The sequence below is a fragment of the Dothidotthia symphoricarpi genome (genome assembly GCF_010015815.1).
Source record: "Dothidotthia symphoricarpi CBS 119687 unplaced genomic scaffold P153scaffold_8, whole genome shotgun sequence".
Taxonomy (NCBI): Eukaryota; Fungi; Ascomycota; class Dothideomycetes; order Pleosporales; family Dothidotthiaceae; genus Dothidotthia; species Dothidotthia symphoricarpi.
The window spans coordinates 68356-87174 of NW_022985015.1; the positions used below are offsets into that span (position 1 = coordinate 68356).

At 48.8% G+C, this 18819-nt stretch overlaps 6 protein-coding genes across 6 annotated transcripts; 3 read left to right on the forward strand and 3 right to left on the reverse strand.

Moving 5' to 3' along the window:
• Window positions 1-141: 141 nt before the first annotated feature.
• On the forward strand, window positions 142-1716 carry P153DRAFT_395632 (thiamine diphosphate-binding protein; the record flags this gene model as incomplete). Its single annotated transcript, XM_033671417.1, has 4 exons — window positions 142-314; window positions 367-551; window positions 600-661; window positions 709-1716. The coding sequence occupies exons 1-4, from the start codon at window positions 178-180 to the stop codon at window positions 1714-1716; spliced, it is 1392 nt and encodes a 463-aa protein (XP_033524584.1). The 5' UTR covers window positions 142-177.
• On the reverse strand, window positions 1682-5045 carry P153DRAFT_365836 (Rad4-domain-containing protein). Its single transcript, XM_033667906.1, has one exon. The coding sequence runs from the start codon at window positions 4882-4884 to the stop codon at window positions 1780-1782; it is 3105 nt and encodes a 1034-aa protein (XP_033524585.1). The 5' UTR covers window positions 4885-5045; the 3' UTR covers window positions 1682-1779.
• A 3777-nt stretch (window positions 5046-8822) lies between these two features.
• Window positions 8823-11873, forward strand: P153DRAFT_337684 (heavy metal translocatin; the record flags this gene model as incomplete). The annotated part of the gene is made up of 2 exons (XM_033665753.1): window positions 8823-9425; window positions 9555-11873. 2 exons carry the CDS (start codon window positions 8823-8825, stop codon window positions 11871-11873), a joined length of 2922 nt encoding a protein of 973 aa, XP_033524586.1.
• A 55-nt stretch (window positions 11874-11928) lies between these two features.
• On the reverse strand, window positions 11929-14043 carry P153DRAFT_365837 (Adenylosuccinate lyase). The gene is made up of 2 exons (XM_033667907.1): window positions 13431-14043; window positions 11929-13298 (listed from the first exon to the last, which is right to left on the reverse strand). The coding sequence occupies exons 1-2, from the start codon at window positions 13815-13817 to the stop codon at window positions 12168-12170; spliced, it is 1518 nt and encodes a 505-aa protein (XP_033524587.1). The 5' UTR covers window positions 13818-14043; the 3' UTR covers window positions 11929-12167.
• A 423-nt stretch (window positions 14044-14466) lies between these two features.
• P153DRAFT_365838 (siderophore biosynthesis protein-like protein) lies at window positions 14467-16591 on the reverse strand. Its single transcript, XM_033667908.1, has 2 exons — window positions 14796-16591; window positions 14467-14742 (listed from the first exon to the last, which is right to left on the reverse strand). Exons 1-2 carry the CDS (start codon window positions 16250-16252, stop codon window positions 14625-14627), a joined length of 1575 nt encoding a protein of 524 aa, XP_033524588.1. The 5' UTR covers window positions 16253-16591; the 3' UTR covers window positions 14467-14624.
• P153DRAFT_365839 (manganese and iron superoxide dismutase) lies at window positions 16521-17930 on the forward strand. The gene is made up of 3 exons (XM_033667909.1): window positions 16521-16898; window positions 16949-17423; window positions 17479-17930. The coding sequence occupies exons 1-3, from the start codon at window positions 16772-16774 to the stop codon at window positions 17564-17566; spliced, it is 690 nt and encodes a 229-aa protein (XP_033524589.1). The 5' UTR covers window positions 16521-16771; the 3' UTR covers window positions 17567-17930.
• The last annotated feature ends 889 nt before the right edge of the window (window positions 17931-18819 follow it).

Genomic DNA, 18819 nt, shown 5'->3' on the forward strand with positions numbered 1-18819 from the left:
ACGCTAGCACGTGCTGACGTCTGTCTATAATTATTCTGCGCACGGTCCCCGTCTGGGGTGCGGCTGATGCACGGCCAACGTCGGCTCACTCCCCCGTTCACTACCCCGGACTTTGCGAGCATCTGAGATCAAATACCCGCGCCGCCCGCACTTAGCGATGGGCCTGGTATTGCTAAAATGTCTTTTCGCTATGCGTCGCGGAGACTACGGTCTCAGGGGCTTTTGAAGGCGTCGTCGAGACTGAATGGCTGTGCGAGGGTGACGCCTGTATGGCAGATATGCCGAGGCGTTGCGTCGACGCCGACTGCTGAGAAGTATGCACCAAGATGAAGTTGTTGTACATACAGATGCTGATAGATGAGGTAGAGTTCTCTTCCCTGGCGCGTTGAACAGCGAGTTCACCGACACACTCGACTTCCTGCAGCCGGCGACCAATAAGGCCATCTCTACGTACCGCGTCATGAACCAGTATGGGGAGATACTGGACAAAGAGATTGGCGTCGACACTACCGATGAAGAGGCGCTGGCCTTGTACAAAAACATGGTCAAATGTTGGTTTATTCGACTGTATCTTCACACTGCATGACTGACAGACACAGTGAGCATCATGGACCTCCTCATGTTCGAGGCCCAGCGACAGGGACGACTGAGCTTCTACATGGTATATCCACTCCCTCCCAATCTGTACATCATCGTTAACACCCCCAGGTCTCCGCCGGCGAAGAAGGCATATCCATCGGCTCCGCCAGCGCCCTCTCCCCCGCCGACGTGATCTTCTGCCAATACCGCGAATGCGGCGTCTACATGCAACGCGGCTTCACACTAGACGACTTCATGAACCAGCTCTTCGCGAACGCCAAAGACAACGGCCTAGGCCGCAACATGCCCGTACACTACGGCAGCAGAGAGCTAAACATCCACACCATCTCCTCCACACTCGCGACGCAAATCCCCCACGCCGCGGGAGCCGCCTACGCCCTCAAACTGCAAAACATGCAGAACCCCGCCGTCGAGCCCCGCATCGCAGTCTGCTTCTTCGGCGAAGGCGCAGCCAGCGAGGGCGACTTCCACGCCGCCCTCAACATCGCCGCCACCCGCCAAGTCCCCGCCATCTTCATCTGCCGCAACAACGGCTACGCCATCTCGACACCCACAAGCGACCAATACCGCGGCGACGGCATCGCGAGTCGCGGCGCGGGCTATGGAATCGCCACCCTGCGCGTCGACGGAAACGACATCTTCGCCGTCCGTCGCGCTATTAAATCCGCGCGCTCCCTCGCCCTACAGGATGGCGGCCGTCCCCTCCTCATAGAAATGATGGCCTACCGCGTCGGCCACCATAGCACCTCGGACGACTCGTTCGCATACCGCCAGCGCGTCGAAGTAGAGGACTGGAAACGCCGCGATAATCCCATCACACGGCTGCGCAAGTACCTCGAACTCAACCACTTGTGGGACGACGCTAAAGACAAGGCGTTACGCAGTGCGCTGCGCAAGGAAGTGCTAAGCGCGTTTGAGCGCGCGGAGAAAGTGGGGAAACCTAGTCTAAAGAATGCGTTTGAGGGCGTTTGGGCGGAGGTTACGGAGGAGCAGCGGGCGCATATAAGTGAGTTGAGGGATATAATTGAGCGGTATCCTGAGGAGTATGATGTTGGGGGGTTTGAGGGCGGGGTGGGGGGGCTGGATGAGCTGTTGAAGGGGAAGGAGGGTTCATAGTGGTGGGATGAATGTGATGTGCGAGGTTGTATTGAGTGGTTTGGCTATATGGTGATATATGTGCTATGTGGCGTCTACAAGCCAATCTGGGTCGGCGTCTTCGTCCTCGGGGTCCTCGAGCGGGAGGGAGTTTGTGTCTGATGCTGATGCTGACGCTGACGATGGAGGGGATGGCGGTGCTGGTGCTGGTGACGGTAGTGGTGCTGTTACATCCACCATATCAACATCCCCCTCTCCGTCTCCCCCTCCCGTTTCTTCTTCCATCCCCTCTTCTATCCCTTCCCCACCACCCTCCTTACTCTGACCACCATCTCCCAGAGGTAGCGGTACATCACCATCCGAGAAATCACTCTCAAACGAATCCTCCCCATCATCTTCGTCTTCGTCCTCCTCAACAACAACCTCACTGCCCCGCCCCATCCGCCGCGGCACACGAAAGACATGCGCGTCCAGGATCGAGCTTTCGAAGCTATGTTCGCGGGGGAGTGCGGGTACGCGTCTCTCCGCATGCACTTCTCTGCGTTCGGGTTCGGATTGCTCTTCATCTTCGTCTTCGTCTTCGGGGTTGGGTGAGGATTCAGGGAGGAAACCACCACCCCCAGCGTCATCCGCATCTGCATGCTCAACCGCAGCATGGGGCGCAAAACCCCCAGCAAAAGCAACAGGAAACTCTCTTTCCGCATCCTCGGGGAAAAACCCCCCCGCCATCTCCGCCTCCGCGAGCGCCCTATCCTCCCTCGTAATAGCACCCTGCACATCCCCGCCCGGCCCGCGCTCCCCATCAATAACCATTGCATTAACGCGCTGCGCAATCCTCAGACCAAGGAAAAAGCGGCGCCACAACCTCACCGCCTCAGCACTGCGAGCAGCCAGTTCCGCGGCTTCGACCTCATACTCCAGCCCCTCGATGACGGCTTGGACAGCGTCTGAGAATTCGGCGGCAACGACAACGCCTTGGATGACGGCCGTGCCGTGGCGGCCTTTGAACGAGAAGCCTGTTACGGCGTCTGCGCAGTCGACGCCTACGATGCGCGAGGCTTTTGCGGCGAGTTTGTGGCGCAGATGCGTGCCGCCGGGGGGGCACATGGAGGGGACGTAGAGGTCGAGGTTTCCGTAAGCGTTGCGGGGGACGCGGCCGTTGACGACGGGGGGAGGGGTGTAGAGGGTTGTTTGGAAGTGTGCGTAGAGGGGGGTGCCGAGGTCGTCTTCTTGCTCATCGTCGTCGGGGTCGATGGGCATGCCGATGCTGATGGAGGGTCGACGGCCTTTCTTGGGCTTTGCGTGTTTGAGGGGTTGTTCGCCGCCTTGCACGTCGCGACCTAGTCGGTACCATTTGTCTGCGCTGCGGACGATGTGGACGTCTTTGCGGCGGTAGATGGGCTCCATTTTGGGGGTCATGGCGGTGCCGCAGTTTACTTTTCCGACTTGGTTCAAGGGGTGGATGACTTCGTTGTGGCGGAGGTGGCGCTCGAGGACGTAGACGGGGTGGCCTTTGAAGTCTTGCACGCTCTTTGGTATGCCTTCTGCGGCTTCCTTACGAGATAGTGCGGCGTCTTCGACTTGGTCGCGGTCGAGCTTGAGCGAGCGTTTGAAGAACTTCATTGTTCGCTTCCACCATTTGTCGCCGTCGGAGGTGCATTCAACACGAAATTTGCGCGTCTTTGCGTTGTACGCTTTGGCGTAGCGTCGTGTGATGTCTTTTGCGGCGTAGTCGTCTTCGAATGCGATGGCGTATGTGAGGCTGTTTTGGGCGAAGCTGAGAGGGGGTTCCAACTTCTCGGGTGCGTTGACGGTGAATGTTGATAGCGGGTCGATCGGCACCCACTTCTGATGTGCAGAGTTGAATGCTTCAACCCAGTAGACCGGGTACGGGCTGTGGAAAGCCTTTTGCTTCTTTGGAGCTGTGCCTGTGTTATGCAGAACAGGGTGTCGCTCGCCCATGATGCGTTCCAGCCGGGAGAGTTTCTTGGGCCGAGATGGACCCGATGGTTTGGGTTTGGAGGGCGTCGAACTTTCCCTATTGTTGTATGGATCTACGATTATGGTGTTCTTGTGAGAAGTTGGTTTCAACGGTGTGGTGGGCTGGGCTGCAGACGCAAAAGGTAGAGGTTGTAGTGAACACACAAGCCTGGCTTCTACGCCGATAGTACGAAGGAGAGCACAGAATAGCTGAGCTCCAACGTCTTGCGAGCCTCGCAATGTGTGTGCAGCCTTACGAAAGTCGTCCCTGTCCATGGGGTCGTCGAGCTCGTCAAAGTCAGAGAATGGACGAGCTTCTGTATCTGCTTCTGCCCACCGTGGCTTGTACATACCCTGAGCAGTAGCCTTGAATCGTTTTGACCACAGTATTTTCAGCTCGTTCATACCCTCGACAAAACGTTTCGATGTCTGGTATTGTGTAAAGTCGGGGTTGGGTACGAGATTTGCTAGAGTCTTCGGAGGCACCAGTTTTCGTAGCGCGGACTGCACCCTCCCATCGTTGCACCAGACATTTCTTCGGTGGACATGGTAGAGTAGGCATAAGACGTGCATTTTGTGGATATCCAGACGTCGCTTCTTGTCGACGGACGTAATTGCCCGTCGACGAACTTTCCTCTTGGATTCATTTTCTATGCTCTTGTTGCCTCCTATCGTGATGCTGATATCGCCAATCTCAGGTGCCGCGTCTTCTCCATCATCCTGATCGTCGCTATCTTCACCGTCCCCAAGCGCATTTTCCCACTCGACATCACTGTCGTCTGACTCGTCCGAGTCTATAATGGTTTGTTTCACACGACCGCTGGTATGTGGTTCCTCGTCAAGATCGACCTCGCTGGTGGCAGTTGCCTGTGCGCGAGTGTGCGACGGTAGCTGTGACGAGGCCTTGACTGGCGATGGCGCTGGCGCTGGCGACGACACGGTGGACACAGGGTCTCTGGAGGGCTCTACTTCCAAAGGTGGAGACACAGGACTTATTGCTCTTTGTGATGGTGCAGTCTTCCTCTTCTTCAGCGGCCTCGAATCATCGTCTACGCTGCCAGTTTTGGATGCGCGCTCCTCGTACAGCATCTCACGGTAGACATCTGGGACTTCTTCATCTTGCTGCGCCGCCTTTGTTCTTCGCGATGATCGTCGTGGAGTAGCCGCGGCCGTTGTTTTCTTGTGGAGTCTCCCTCGCGCGCCGGCCATATTCTCTTTGCGACTGCCTGGGCGCACAGTGCGGAGATGGAGGTTTAGCGGCGTGGAGATATACGGTCGACGATTCTACCAGAGCCAATATCGCTCATAGCGTATGCGGTCCGGGGTCGAGAAGTACACTAGGTGGGAGTGTTGGGGCGACGTGAGTGAAGATTGCTGGCAGCCTACCGTAAAACTCCTACTCTTTCGTTTACTGCTAGACATAGGTTTTCAGGAACTAGAGCTAGTGTAAATACTTAAATACTGCGTTTACCTTACTATACATACAAATAATTATTACTCCTTTTAATTCTAGCTTAATAACTAAACTATAGCTCTTAAAATATATATTTTAAGCTTAAATTTAGAGTTAATATATATTAAACTTAAGTTTTTTTTAATTTTTAGTATATAACGTAATATTAGTTACGTAGTATAGCTTATATATATAGCTTAGCTACTTAGTACTGTATAAGATATAGCATTTAAATATTAAGGTTATACCTATAATTAAAGCTATATTTTATAAGTCTTAAGTTTTAGCTAAGTATTTTAAAAAATATATATATAGGTAGTAAATTTATAAAGCTTAGTAATAAAAAGTAAATATAAGTAATAGTAGTAAATACTATAGAGTAAGCTTTAAAATCCTTTTAATTCTTTACTAATATAATAAGTAGTACTAAATTATAGTAGCGTTTTACCTAATTAAGTAATACTAAGTTACTAGTATAGTGCTAAAAACTTTAAAAACTTTAAACTTTAAAGTTTATTTAAATAATCTAAATAACTTTATAACTTTAACGCCTACGCTTATTATAATATTTTAATATTTTACCTATTACTATACTTTAATTACAGCTTTATCTCTTTCTTCTTTTTTTATTCCTCTAGCTTTGCTATTTTAGGTAGGCTAAAAGAATTCCTAGTACTATTAATAATAATAAGATTTAACTAAATCTAGCCTTTAGTATTCTTTACTAAAAGTTACTCTATTAAGTAAGCTTTATTTATCTAGCTACCTTTAAGTATATTTCTACTTCTTATTATATTCTTTAAATTAAGTACTAATATAGCTTTATAACTCTTTTTTTACTAAGTAAGTATCTTACCTTTATCTTTAAGTAGTAAGTAGGTAAATATATTATTATTACTCTCTTTAATTTTAATATTAACTAGGTCTTTTACTATATTCTTAAAAATCTCTTAGCTAGTAAAGTCTACCTTATTAATAAAGTCCTTAATCTTAATTAAGTAGTTATTAGTACTAATAAGGCTAATAGTAATACTAGTATAAATAAAGAAGTCTTTAATAAGCTATCTTTTTTAGCTATTTAAGTTATCCTAAGTATTAGTAACAGCCTTTATTACTATTATCTACTATACTAAAATTACTATCTATTTTATTAGGTTTTCCTCTAAAGTATTATTATTTAATATTAACTTAAGCTTCTCTCTTAGTAATACTTTAAATAACTTATTAATAGCTATATCTAATAGTTAAAGTAGTCTAGTATATCTACCTAGTATTATTATAAGATAAATATATTTCTTCTAAAGTTTTACCTTTATAATATCTATTTTATAAAAGGCAGTATAGTCTATTATAAGTAAGTTATTATATTTTTCTAATATATTAAATAGTTCTTTATCTAACTATTTAACTAAAAGCTTCTTATTATTATACATACTTAGATTAACCTTAATAGTAATATAAAGGTCTTATTTAACTTACTTCTTTTTATTAAGCTTACCTTTTACTATACTATAAAAAATAAGCTTTAGCTTAAGTCTTAGTATACTATTAGTAAATATGTATAATACTAGGGTAGCTTAGTACTTAGCCTAACTAAAGTTAGTAATATTACTAGTAACTATATACTTTTTTTTAATATAGTAAGTACACCTATTAAAGAACTTAAAAGAAATTAGTACTTTATTTATATTAATAATATTAGATAGCTAGAAGTACTAGTAGCAGCTAATTACTATCTAGACTAGTAAGTTCTAGTAAATAAACTAAAAAAATTAATTTATAAGTTTAAGGTAGTAAGGTAGAAGATACTAACTAGCGTAAGTAAGTTATTACTAGAATATATCCTATTATTAGAGGAATTAGTTAAACTAGCTATTTAAAAATATAAACTAAAGCTTCTATTAAAGGTTAGTAATTCTAGTTTTTTTTATATAATAATTATATTTACTAACTTACTTATTTTTATCTAGCTTATACTTATAGAATATCTTAAAAATAATCTTCTTTCTTTAGTAAAACTAGTATTATAAAACTTTTTATCCTATCTATTATTACTTAATAAACTACTTAAATAACTTAAGCTTAAACTTAGAATACCTTTTATAACTATTTATTAATACTACTACTTACCTACTATAACTTACTATAACTATCTTATACTAAGTCTACTATATATCTACTATAGTAGTTTTTAAAATTTTAAACTTAATAGTAGTATTTATAAGTAATAGTAGTTGCTAATAACTATTATACTTAAGTTTATTAAGGTACTACTTCTTCTACGCAGTACCTAGCTTATATATATTATATTTAATCTAATAGTATATAAAGTAGAAGATAATCTTAATCTTTTATTAAATTAATTAGACTATATAGGTCCTTAATAACGCTAGAGCTTTTTAGTAGGTAGCTCTTATACTAATTAGCTTATTTATAGTTTTATTACTATAGTTCTAATAAAGCTTTTTAAAATAGTTAGATATAAGGTTACTTACTATAAGATTACTAAGCAGGACCTACTTATTAGTTAGAGTTTTAGAAGAGAGGCCTATAGTTATTAATATATAAGTAGCTAAATTTAATAAATTACATAAGTTTTATAAGCTTATTAGAGATAAGATAAAAAATAGATTAAGCTCCTATACTAATAAAATTTTTAGTAGATTCTAATATTAGTCTAAGTACTATTTAGGGATATTTATTAGAGCGTCTATTTAGCACAGCCGCTACCCCTGCTAGCAGTAAACGAAAGAGCAGGAGTTTTACGGTAGATTGACTCGACGTGAGAGATCGATGACGCACCTTCCGTTCGTTTCGCGTTCTCACGTGAGGACTGAGTCGCATTTGAAACTCAATTGCAACTACCATCCACAACAAACCGCAGAAACATCTATAATTATATACTAATATATATCGCAAATACCCCGAGTCTGGTGCAGTACCAACTAAAGAACCAAAGCGCCGGGCTTTTATCATCCCCCGAATCATCGTTTCTTGGGTGAACATTTTCTGCACATAATGAACAACCAAAGTTCGCGGCCGCCATGGCCATCATCTCATCATAACACTAATCTGACACTTTTGTGCGTATTATTCCGTAGCGTCATAGAATGATATCGAGGTAACACTACCAAATTCCACTCAAGCTGCTCGTACCGACAGAGTGGACGCTCTAGAAATGGAAGTTACGCCGGGATGATCAATATGCGTTCCAATCTATCAATTTCGCTCGTGTTCTATTGCTAAGACATTGTGTTATACAAGTGTTCATCGCAGGCGGGTTGGTGCATCCGTCAGTGGAAGACTGGTCACTGCCGTCATTCTTCGTTCGAATCCCTGGGACCCAATATGCTTCCAGAATCTACCCCACACAAGAACTGTGGTTTCCTCATATAACCGTTGACGGACTGCACGCTTACCCCTCAATCGAGACGCGACTGGAAACCGATACAGAAGAGAAGGTGCCACCCAGACCCGAAATAGCAGAAAACATCCGACTTCGAACCTCTCAACGATGAACACCAAAATCGACATTTATCACTGCTACCGTATTCAATACTATCGTCATTACACGCATCAAACGACCTCGTCGCCGCTGTTTGACTACGAGCCGAACAGTTACGGGTGCAACCTGTAGGGTTACCGAGCCGAACGAACGATAACATTCTTCCAGTACTTTTAGGTGCTTTTCATCATGACCACAAAGGTCCAAAATTCGGGTCGGAGCCGTCGTAACCACGTTTGGATTCCATCCTTCATCCGTTCTCGCAACTGTCATAGTGCGTCTGTTTCAGACTGTGAGAAGACTACCAAAGAAACCCATGTACACCATGGGAAGGGCAAGGAAGCGGCGGTCTCTGATTCTCACTCGCATTCTTCGGGTATTTGTTGCTCAAGATCTCACAGCTCGAGTGAGGGCATGTGGCTAAAACACTCTGATATAGATGCGAAAGACACAGAAGACGACGATCTCGAGCGAGGCCCTCCCAATTTCGAACGCATCGTGCTCAGTATCGGCGGTCTCAAATGCGGGTGCTGTGAAGGCGGCATTTCCCGAGCTGTCAATCGCATTCGAGCTATCCAAAACCATCAAGTCAACGTTGTTCTGGCCCGAGTCGAGTTCGATCTGGACGTGAGTCGCCTTTCTGTCGATGCTGTTATTAAGAAATTAGGGACTGCCACGGGGTACACTTTCGAAGAGCATAACCAGCCTACGGGACAAGTACTGGAGCTATTCGTCAGTGATGCTGCACATATTCAACGTGTCGAGCAGCCGCATGGAATCACTCTGGTGGAAGTGCCTGAAAGACAGTCCTGGACTTCTGCTCGACTATTGAGTGGACGCAATAGCACAATTCCAGCAGAAGATGGCCACACTGACCCACAGCCTCGAGAGAAAGCAAAGTTTCTTGTCGTCGGCTGCAAGCACACATCTCCGTCCCACTATCTGATGCGAGTTCAATACGATGCTACACAAATTGGAGCTCGCGACTTGTTCAATTATTATCAGAGATTCGACCCGCACTTACATCTGACGGATCCATCGGATCACTCCAGTCTTGCTACGGGAGCGAAACAAACGAGACGAGCGTTGTACATATTCCTTCCCACGCTTGCTTTGACAATTCCGGTCATCGTACTCGCATGGGCTCCCGTTGACCACAACAAGCTGATTTATGCGCACATTTCTCTAGCTCTTGCGACTGTAGTACAGATCGTTGCTATTTCTGAGTTTGTTCCGGGCGCATTGCGGTCTCTCTATCACTCTCGTGTGTTTGAGATGGACTTTTTGATCGCGTTCAGCACTACGATTGCGTACGCTTTCAGTGTCGTATCATATGTTTTCCGGATCAGGAAGAAGCCACTGGAGACAGGATCGTTCTTCGAGGCTTCGACTCTCCTCGTCACGTTGATACTGTTGGGCCGCGTCATCAACGAGTTCGCGCGATATCGAGCTGCAAAGTCCGTGTCTTTTCGTTCGCTTCAAATTGATGAGGCGCTTCTTGTCTTGCCAAAGTCGAAGCAACAAGCAGATCCCGAGGCGAGGAAAATCGACGCCCGGCTTTTACAGTATGGGGATGTCTTCAAAGTCCCACCGCACACCCGAGTTGTCACGGACGGTACGATCTTGTACGGCGGATCAGAAATCGACGAATCAATGATCACAGGCGAACCTATACCCGTCGCTAAAGGAGTGAACTCGAGGGTCTTCGCAGGTACTAACAACGGATCGGGTCAGCTCATTGTCACTTTGACTGCTCTACCTCACGAGAATTCCATCCACAAGATAGCGACAATGGTCGAGGATGCGGAGTTGACAAAACCCAAAGTCCAAGCACTGGCAGACCGGGTAGCGGGCTGGTTTGTTCCTACGATAGCGACCATTGGGTTCCTCGTCTTCCTCATCTGGCTGCTTGTGGACAAATTTCAGAACAAACGACCATGGAAAGACGCCGCCATCAGGGCCATCACTTATGCTATCGCCACACTCATTGTATCCTGTCCTTGCGCCATCGGATTGGCAGTTCCTATGGTTGTCCTCATCGCTGGAGGTGTGGCAGCTCGATTCGGCATCATCTTCAGAGACCCTCAGAAACTTGAGATCGCGCGTAGTGTCACGGATGTCGTCTTCGACAAGACAGGAACCCTCACCTGTGGGTCTCCGGTGGTTGTCGATGAGTACTATCACGGTAGTCACGCTGCACAAGTCAAGGGGATGCTGCTTGGCCTACTGAAGGACATCAAGCATCCGGTGTCTGCAGCCGTCTTTCGACATCTTGAGCGAGAGGTTCGCATGGACTCGGAGAAGCTCATCATACCTCTCGAGATGAATGACATCATCAGCGTGCCGGGAGAAGGCATCGTAGGTACCTACGCAGAGAGTGGTGACGAGATCCGCGCCGGAAATCCCCAATGGCTCGAAATTGAAGTAGAAGAATCCACCTGCAGCTTCCTATGCGTTACCATCTCCGGCGTCCTAAGCGCCACATTCCGGCTCAAAGACCGTCCCCGACACACCGCAGAGCTAGTCGTCGAGAAACTCCAAGCCCGCGGCATCACCGTCCACATGATAAGCGGCGACAGCCAAGGCTCTGTAGACGACGTCGCACACTCCCTCAACATCCCCAAAAAGCACACCAAATCGCGCTGCAAACCCGAAGGCAAATTGACCTACGTCAAAGACGTGCAGGGCTCCGCCGGGCCCAAGAAAACCGTCATGTTCGTCGGCGACGGGACGAACGACTCCGTCGCCCTCAAACAAGCAGACGTGGGCGTGCACATCAACCACGGCTCAGACGTGGCCAAGAGCGCTGCAGACGTCGTTCTCATGACGACGAGATTGCACGATATCCTCATCTTGCTGGATATCTCGCGGGCGGCGTATCGCCGCATCTTGCTCAACTTCGCATGGTCGGCGTTCTACAATCTGTTCGCTATTCTTCTTGCCGCGGGTGCATTTGTCAAGGTTGGGGAACAGGTCAGGATTAAACCTCAGTGGGCGGGATTGGGCGAACTGGTCAGTGTGCTGCCTGTGGTGCTTATTGCGTTTCAGATGCGCTGGAGGAGCTATGGTGCGCAGTATCGCGCGATTGAGTTTGATTATATGAAGGCGGAGCCGGAGGGTGAGACGGATGGACAGCGGGTTGATAAGGTGGAGGAGCAGCGGAGAGGCAGACGGTCGACTAGGGGAAGTGGGAGTGGGGTGACGTGTAATAGGGATCGGGGTGGGTGTCTTTGTTGCTGAATGGGGTTGATACTGTAGTTTACTTAGGCGCGTCTGAACATGCGTATCACAGTATGGCTGGACTGCTGTTGGGGTTCATATTTCACACGGAGGTACAGGGTAGGAAGAGGAAAGCGGCGCCTCATCTTGTCATATCATGATTCTCAACTCTGATAACCGTTACTCATAAACGCATCACTTTTGTTATACTCCCCTCCAATCCTCTGTGCCAAACACAGCCTGGTTGTTGAAAATCCCGAAGCACACGAACGAAAAACTTCTCCTTGGAAACATACATGTCTACCCTCCGTCTGTCTACACGCTAAGCTCCGCCACACCCGCCTTCTCAATATACGCCTTGTACTCCCCGAGTTTCCCGTCGAGCTCAGCACAGAACTTCTCCACAATCTGCTCGCTGCGGCCAGTGTACAGCTTCGAGTCCAACATGGCGTCCAGATCAGCCCAGATGGGCTTGAAGAAGTCGGTGCTGCGGATACGATCGACGAGGTCATTGCTCTTTCCCTCGTTCTTAACCTGGCTGCCTGCCTGGTGGGACAGGACACGGATCTGCTCATGAGCTTCCTGGCGCGACTCGCCCTTAGCCACAAGACGCATGATGATAGATTCCGTGATCATGAAGGGCAGTTCTTCCTGGACGCGGGCGTCGACGCGCTTGGGGTAGACGACGAGGCCGGAAGTGACGTTGTCGAGGGAGAGAAGAATAGCGTCGGCGAGCAGGAACATCTCGGGGATGTCGATGCGGCGGATTGCGCTGTCGTCGAGGGTGCGCTCCATCCACTGGTCGGACAGCGTGTTGGCGAAGCTCGCGGGCTTGGACATGAGTTCGCGCGACAGCGAGTAGATGCGCTCCGAGCGCATGGGGTTGCGCTTGTAGGCCATGGCTGAGGAGCCGATTTGGTCCTTTTCGAAGGGCTCTTCGAGTTCCTTCCATGCGGCCAGGTGGCGGATGTCGCCTGTGATTTTCTGGGCGGTGGCGCCGAGTCCGGCTACGGCGTTGGCGATGACGAGGTCGACTTTGCGCGTGTATGTCTGTGTGGAGACGGGGTAGCAGCTGGGGAAGCCGGTCTTCTTGCATAGGAGATCGTTTAGCGAGTCGCACTTTTGGGAGTCGTTGTTGAAGATCTCGAGGAAGGAGGCTTGGGTTCCGGTTGTGCCTTGGGCACCGCGGAATTGGAGTGTCTGGCGGACGTGCTCGATGGTTTCGAGATCGAAGAGGAGGTCCTGGGCCCATTGAGCGGCTCGCTTGCCAACGGTGATGAGCTGGGCGGGCTGCAGGTGCGTGTAGGCGAGAGTGGGCTCGGATTTCCATTGCAGGGCGAACTTGGAGAGGTTGGAGAGGACTTTGGCGAGCTTGGGGAGGAGAATGTCCATGGCATCGCGCATGAGGATGAGCTCGGTGTTGTCGGTCACGTAGCAGCTGGTCGCCTGTTGAGTGAAAGTCAGCAATATTTTCAGAAAATAGAAACGTGGATGATCTGGTGTTTCCGTCCTCATCACACCCAATGAAATAATCCCCAACTCCCACATCGTACGAAACAATCACAAGAAAACACATACACCGTAGTGAATGATACCCGCCGCGCTCGGCGCAACCTCTCCAAAAGCATGCACGTGAGCCATAACATCATGCCTCCTCTTCTTCTCCTCGACTCTCGCAATCTCGAAATCCTTGTCCGTAACCATCAGATTCTCCCTCATCTGTTTGAGCGCCTCTTCGCTGATTGTCTCAATTCCTAGCTCTTTCTCTGCCTCTGCGAGATAAAGCCACAGCTTCCGCCACGTGCTGTGTCGGCTGCGCTGGCTGAAGAGTTGCGACATTTCCGGCGAGCAGTAGCGGCCCGTCAGGGAAGTCTGGTAGGTGTCAAAGACCGAGGAGCCAATTTGGGTCTTCATGCTGCTGATTTGACGCTGGAGGTCCAGCACTGTGTCTTGGTCCAAAGCCATCTTTGGTTGTAGATGTGTGAGTCCGCTTCGGGATCTGATCAATGCACTCGCTAGTTTGCGATTGTGTGTTCCTTGTCTAGAAACCGGTCTACTAGGTTGAGAAGAAAGTAATTTAGAATTGCAAAGAGAGCCTGTCGTCTGTTGCAAGGGAGGTCGACGCTTCCTTTTCTACCCGAATTGTGATGCAAGCCGCCGCACGTGGAGCTCTTTGATTTTTGAATGCCCAGCCCCACACTTGCGCCCCCAGATCGGGCTCACCTGTTCGCGTACATCTTTTCTCCTACCACTAATTTTCACAGTCACTATCGCCGATCGACGACCGATGAATGCGAGGAGTAGATTTTTCTCCGCGGTACCGTTCGATCGGCGTTTACAGCGGGGTCCCTCTTTGGCGACGTCATATATCGCGAACAAACGACTCTCCTCAAACTCGACATTTGGTCAAAGGTGCAATGCAAGCGCTCGGCTACAGATATTCCGACTGTTTTTACACCACCTCGCCTAAACGCGGGATTTCTGAATATCACGCTGGCTGTGCAAATGCATCTTGTCACTTCAATTATTCCGTGTTCGCCCGATGTCGGCCGTCGCATGAGCTCTTGGGGTTTGGGTCTTGCGACTTCCCACATCAAAGAGCAAGCTTGAAAGACGCGTGATAATAGTGTTGGATATCATTCTAAGGTCCCAGATCATCTTATCCGTACCCTATCAAAAACTTTAAGTTGAAACGTGTGGTATTTCCATATTCGACCTCGCCGTGAGGTCATGTCCAAGTTATCATCAGTCGACTGACCTTCAAATTCCCTACTACAATGCTGGCTGTTTCCAAACATCTCGATTGATCTTAAAAAGATTGCTCTGCTTGTGTGGCAAACTTACCTCTCGCTCCTTGTAGAAGCCGGCTTCTTGGAGATATCGCGCCAGTCTGTCGCTTGTCAGCTTCCAATCTACACTAACTTTTGACGATCAACGGCTCACTTTTCGTTATCAACTCGCGGCTCCAGCATGACCCTTTCTGTTCTGTGGTCTGCAAGCCAGCAGTAGTGAACCAGCGCACTCAACCACAGCTTGACCCTGTGTGCGCCTCTGAACTCCTGCTCACCGATCAAGCAATGGAACCCTCGATCATAGTCGCCCACATTGGGCAGGTACTTTCCAATATTGTCTTCCTTAACCCAGTATATCTCAAAGTAGCCAAAGGGCTTTCCGTCCCAGCAGCCTATCACGGGGAAAGAATTCTTCGACTGCAACCCATTCCTGAGGAATTCCTCTTGGTGAGACTGCGGACCAGCTTCGCCCCAGAAATGCGATACGCGTGGATCGTTCATCCACTTGTGAAGATACTCGGAGTCGGAATGCTCAGCGCTCTGATAACCGAAAGTAGGCACGAGCGAATCTGATGCGGCGCTGGAACTCTTACGGTGAGAGTTGGGTATGTTTGTGGACACTGGACCGCGATGACGGAGGGCCTTGGACGATATGGAAGCCACTCGGAAGGAGAGGTACTGCCCAACACTGGGTATGTACCTGGTATAGAACATCTCGCCCTGTCTGGGTGGTTTTGGCCGTATGGGATGTCGGACGTGGTTGGAGAAGATGTACTGCGCGGGCGGCGGTGGATAGTAGGTCGGGAGATGCGAACTTGAATGGAACGGTCCTGGCGCTGTAGGTGACCACAACCCCGTAGAAGACTGCTCGATTTGGTTTTCCTGATGCGATTCTGATCCAGGTACTGGAGACGACGGCCTCGAAGGGTATGGCGAGCCTGTTGAGAAAGGAGACTGGGACATGGGCGAGAGCGTGAAGAGGTAGATCCTGGGATCCAACTGCCAAAACGTTGTCCGGCTCACAAACATGTTCGTCCAGCCATCCGCACATTTTGCGTCTTGCGCGCACCCTACTGTCGAGTCTTCACATGCTATCAGGCCCATGCGCTCAAGTTTTGGCAACACTACTTTGCCCTTGAAAACGCCCTCGCGGTTAATGTTGATCCTCCACTCCCCCTTTGGCTTCCCTGCGTCGGCAGTGTTCTTCGAGAAGTCATTTGTGACTTGGATTGTCGGCTCGTACTGGTGGAAGTACCAATACAACGTTGCCCAGAGCATCATGGCGATCTGGCGGGTGGGCGATGCAGCAGCTTTGTAGTCACTGCTACTTGGGTTTGAGATGGATGAGATGTACAAGTGGTCGCCATGGAGAGTAGGGCGTTTGTAACGATGTATCTTGGGTGTAGGGGGGGTTGTGCTGTCGCTCTCATCTTGCTGCTCTTGTTCAGGGTCTATCTCGTCCTCCGAATTCAACACGATTGTCCAACCGGGCGGAAAGGGAGAGTGTGAGTTGAGGAGATCGTTCGCCTTGAAGAAGAGACCGCCGAACACAGGAATCACAGTCAGATTTTGACCGTTAGGTAAGTGGACGATGTTGTTTGGAGCCATGATGATAGCGATGGCGGGGTAGCTCCAGATGTGGGGGAGGGAGATTGATGTCTAATAGAAGTAAAGTTGAACGCGGAGTAGAGAGTCAATCACCAGTCTATCGCGTGAGATATATCAGGTACGTCAGAAGCGTTCGCAGGCACGCGAACGGAAGAAACTGCTGCCCAGATGCCTTGTGGGCATTCCGAGATCACCGCACGGGACAATTTGCGGGGCCGCAGGCCATGTTCGCGGTCCTTTCCATCGACGTATTGCACCAAACCAAGGTCTTATCTTGATATTCGTACTAATAGATAGAGTTAGGTGTCTTCGCGCTCATACATCATGTCGCGTAAGCCGGTGGTGTAGCGCGCGCTGTCATCGGCCGGCTGTCGCAACCGATGGAGGGTGGAGCTTTGACGAAGATGACGAAATCGGCCTATATTCTCCGAACAACCACAGCCGGAGCTTCACGTCAACACGATTAACTCCACCTGAGCATCATTCGACCACCACACTTCAACATCAATTCCACACATCATGAACACCACAATTCTCCGCACTTCTGCTCTGCGCTCGGCTGCCAGGGCAACTGTCCCCAAAGTCTCCCGTGCTGGAGTCGCAACCACATTTGTGCGAGGAAAGGCCACGCTGCCCGACCTCTCATGTACAAACCCCCGTACCTTGACAGTCGTATAAGCTAACACACGAATATAGACGACTATGGCGCCCTTGAGCCCTCCATCAGCGGCAAGATCATGGAATTGCACCACAAGAACCACCACAACACATACGTGACTTCGTACAACAACTTCAGCGAGCAAATCTCCGAAGCAAAGGCCAAGAACGACATCGCCGCCCAGATTGCTTTGCAGCCTTTGATTAACTTCCACGGTGGCGGCCATATCAACCACAGCCTTTTCTGGGAGAACCTTGCGCCTACAAGCAAGGGCGGCGGCGAGCCCCCTTCAGGTGCGCTGTCCAAGGCCATCAACGATAGCTACGGTAGCATGGAGGCGTTCAAGGAGAAATTCAACACGGCGTTGGCCGGTATCCAGGGCAGTGGGTGGGCGTGGCTGGTGCAGGATACACAGACAGGGAGTGTGCAGATCAGAACCTATGCAAACCAGGACCCCGTCGTTGGACAATTCCGTCCCATCCTGGGTGTTGATGCTTGGGAGCATGCCTATTAGTAAGTTTATGCTGGATGTCCGAATATGCGATAGCGGGTTACTGACAACTCCTAGCCTCCAATACCAGAACCGCAAGGCCGAGTACTTCAAGGCTATCTGGGAGGTTATCAACTGGAAGGTCGCTGAGCAGCGCTTCAAGTAAACGATTGTGTTGTGGTAGTCATTGCTGCGCATGTATGTACGTATAGCATGACATTTTGAGACAAATCTCGTCTTCAAGTCGCATCCCACGTGAGCAAAACTCTCCGCTAGCAATCTCTTTCATCGTGCGTTGGTGTGGCTATCAATGCCAGTGCTGAGAGTTTTGCAGCATCCGAAATATGTATGACTTCTAGGGTTGATGTGTAGGCTCAATGTTTTCGAGAAATCGCTCGCGGATTTTGGTGAAATCAGTATATCTGATCAAGTTAGACTAGTACTTGTTAGCCTACTTTCTGCCACTCTCATGAATCTTTACGACTACAATTTGGCGATCTGATATGCATTAGTAAACTTCATGATGTCCTCGAACCTGACCTACCGTGAAACAGCTAGACACTTGTTCGCAACAATCGATATCAATTCTCTAGGCAGAGACGACTAGGGCAGTGCACTTGATCGCCTTACCATTCATGAAACACTCCCAGCTGCTGTTCCAGAGCTGGTGACGAGAACACTCACAATACATATTGGATTGCATAAAATGTCGGCTCCGAAAACAGATATCACCACCCAGGCGGATGCAGCGTCGATTTCGTGGCCTAGCAGTAATTAACTACGAGGCGCGATAGCATTGACGGCGGCAACTTCACTGCCCGGCTTTTGCTCCAACAGATGGCTTATCAGCTCATCGAGATCAAATACAAGATGGTCGTACATCATTTCCGATTGCATCAATTCCGGATCAGGAGTACCATCGGATACGGTGTACAAGTATTGTCGTACACCGTCACAGATGCTATATACAGCCTGGTCATATGTCTTGAAGGGCGACAGTCGCAAGAGTGACTGTGTATCCCCACACTCAGTCTTCGGACGGCACTACGCCAATGGAAACATACTTTCAAGGTGTTTGCTTTAGGAGGTTCGTATGAAAACATCAAAAGGCGTCATGGTCTATACTAGACCTACGGAATTGGACGTACTCGCATTCTCTGTGGGAGCAGCATACCAGCCCCTCTCCAGGTATCACGAGTTTACACAACAACCGCTTCTGACGACAGTGCAACGTCGGTCATGTGGGAAACCATATCAAACTTGTTCATCACTACCAACCCCAGCGCAAGATACATCTCGAAGACTACTCTGGCAGATTTGACAGTGTGACGGACGTGTAGCGCATGCTGACCCCGTCACCGTGGCCTGGCAGATCAAAAGTCTGACTGTGTTTTCTACCGAGTACGCTTCGTCACTTGC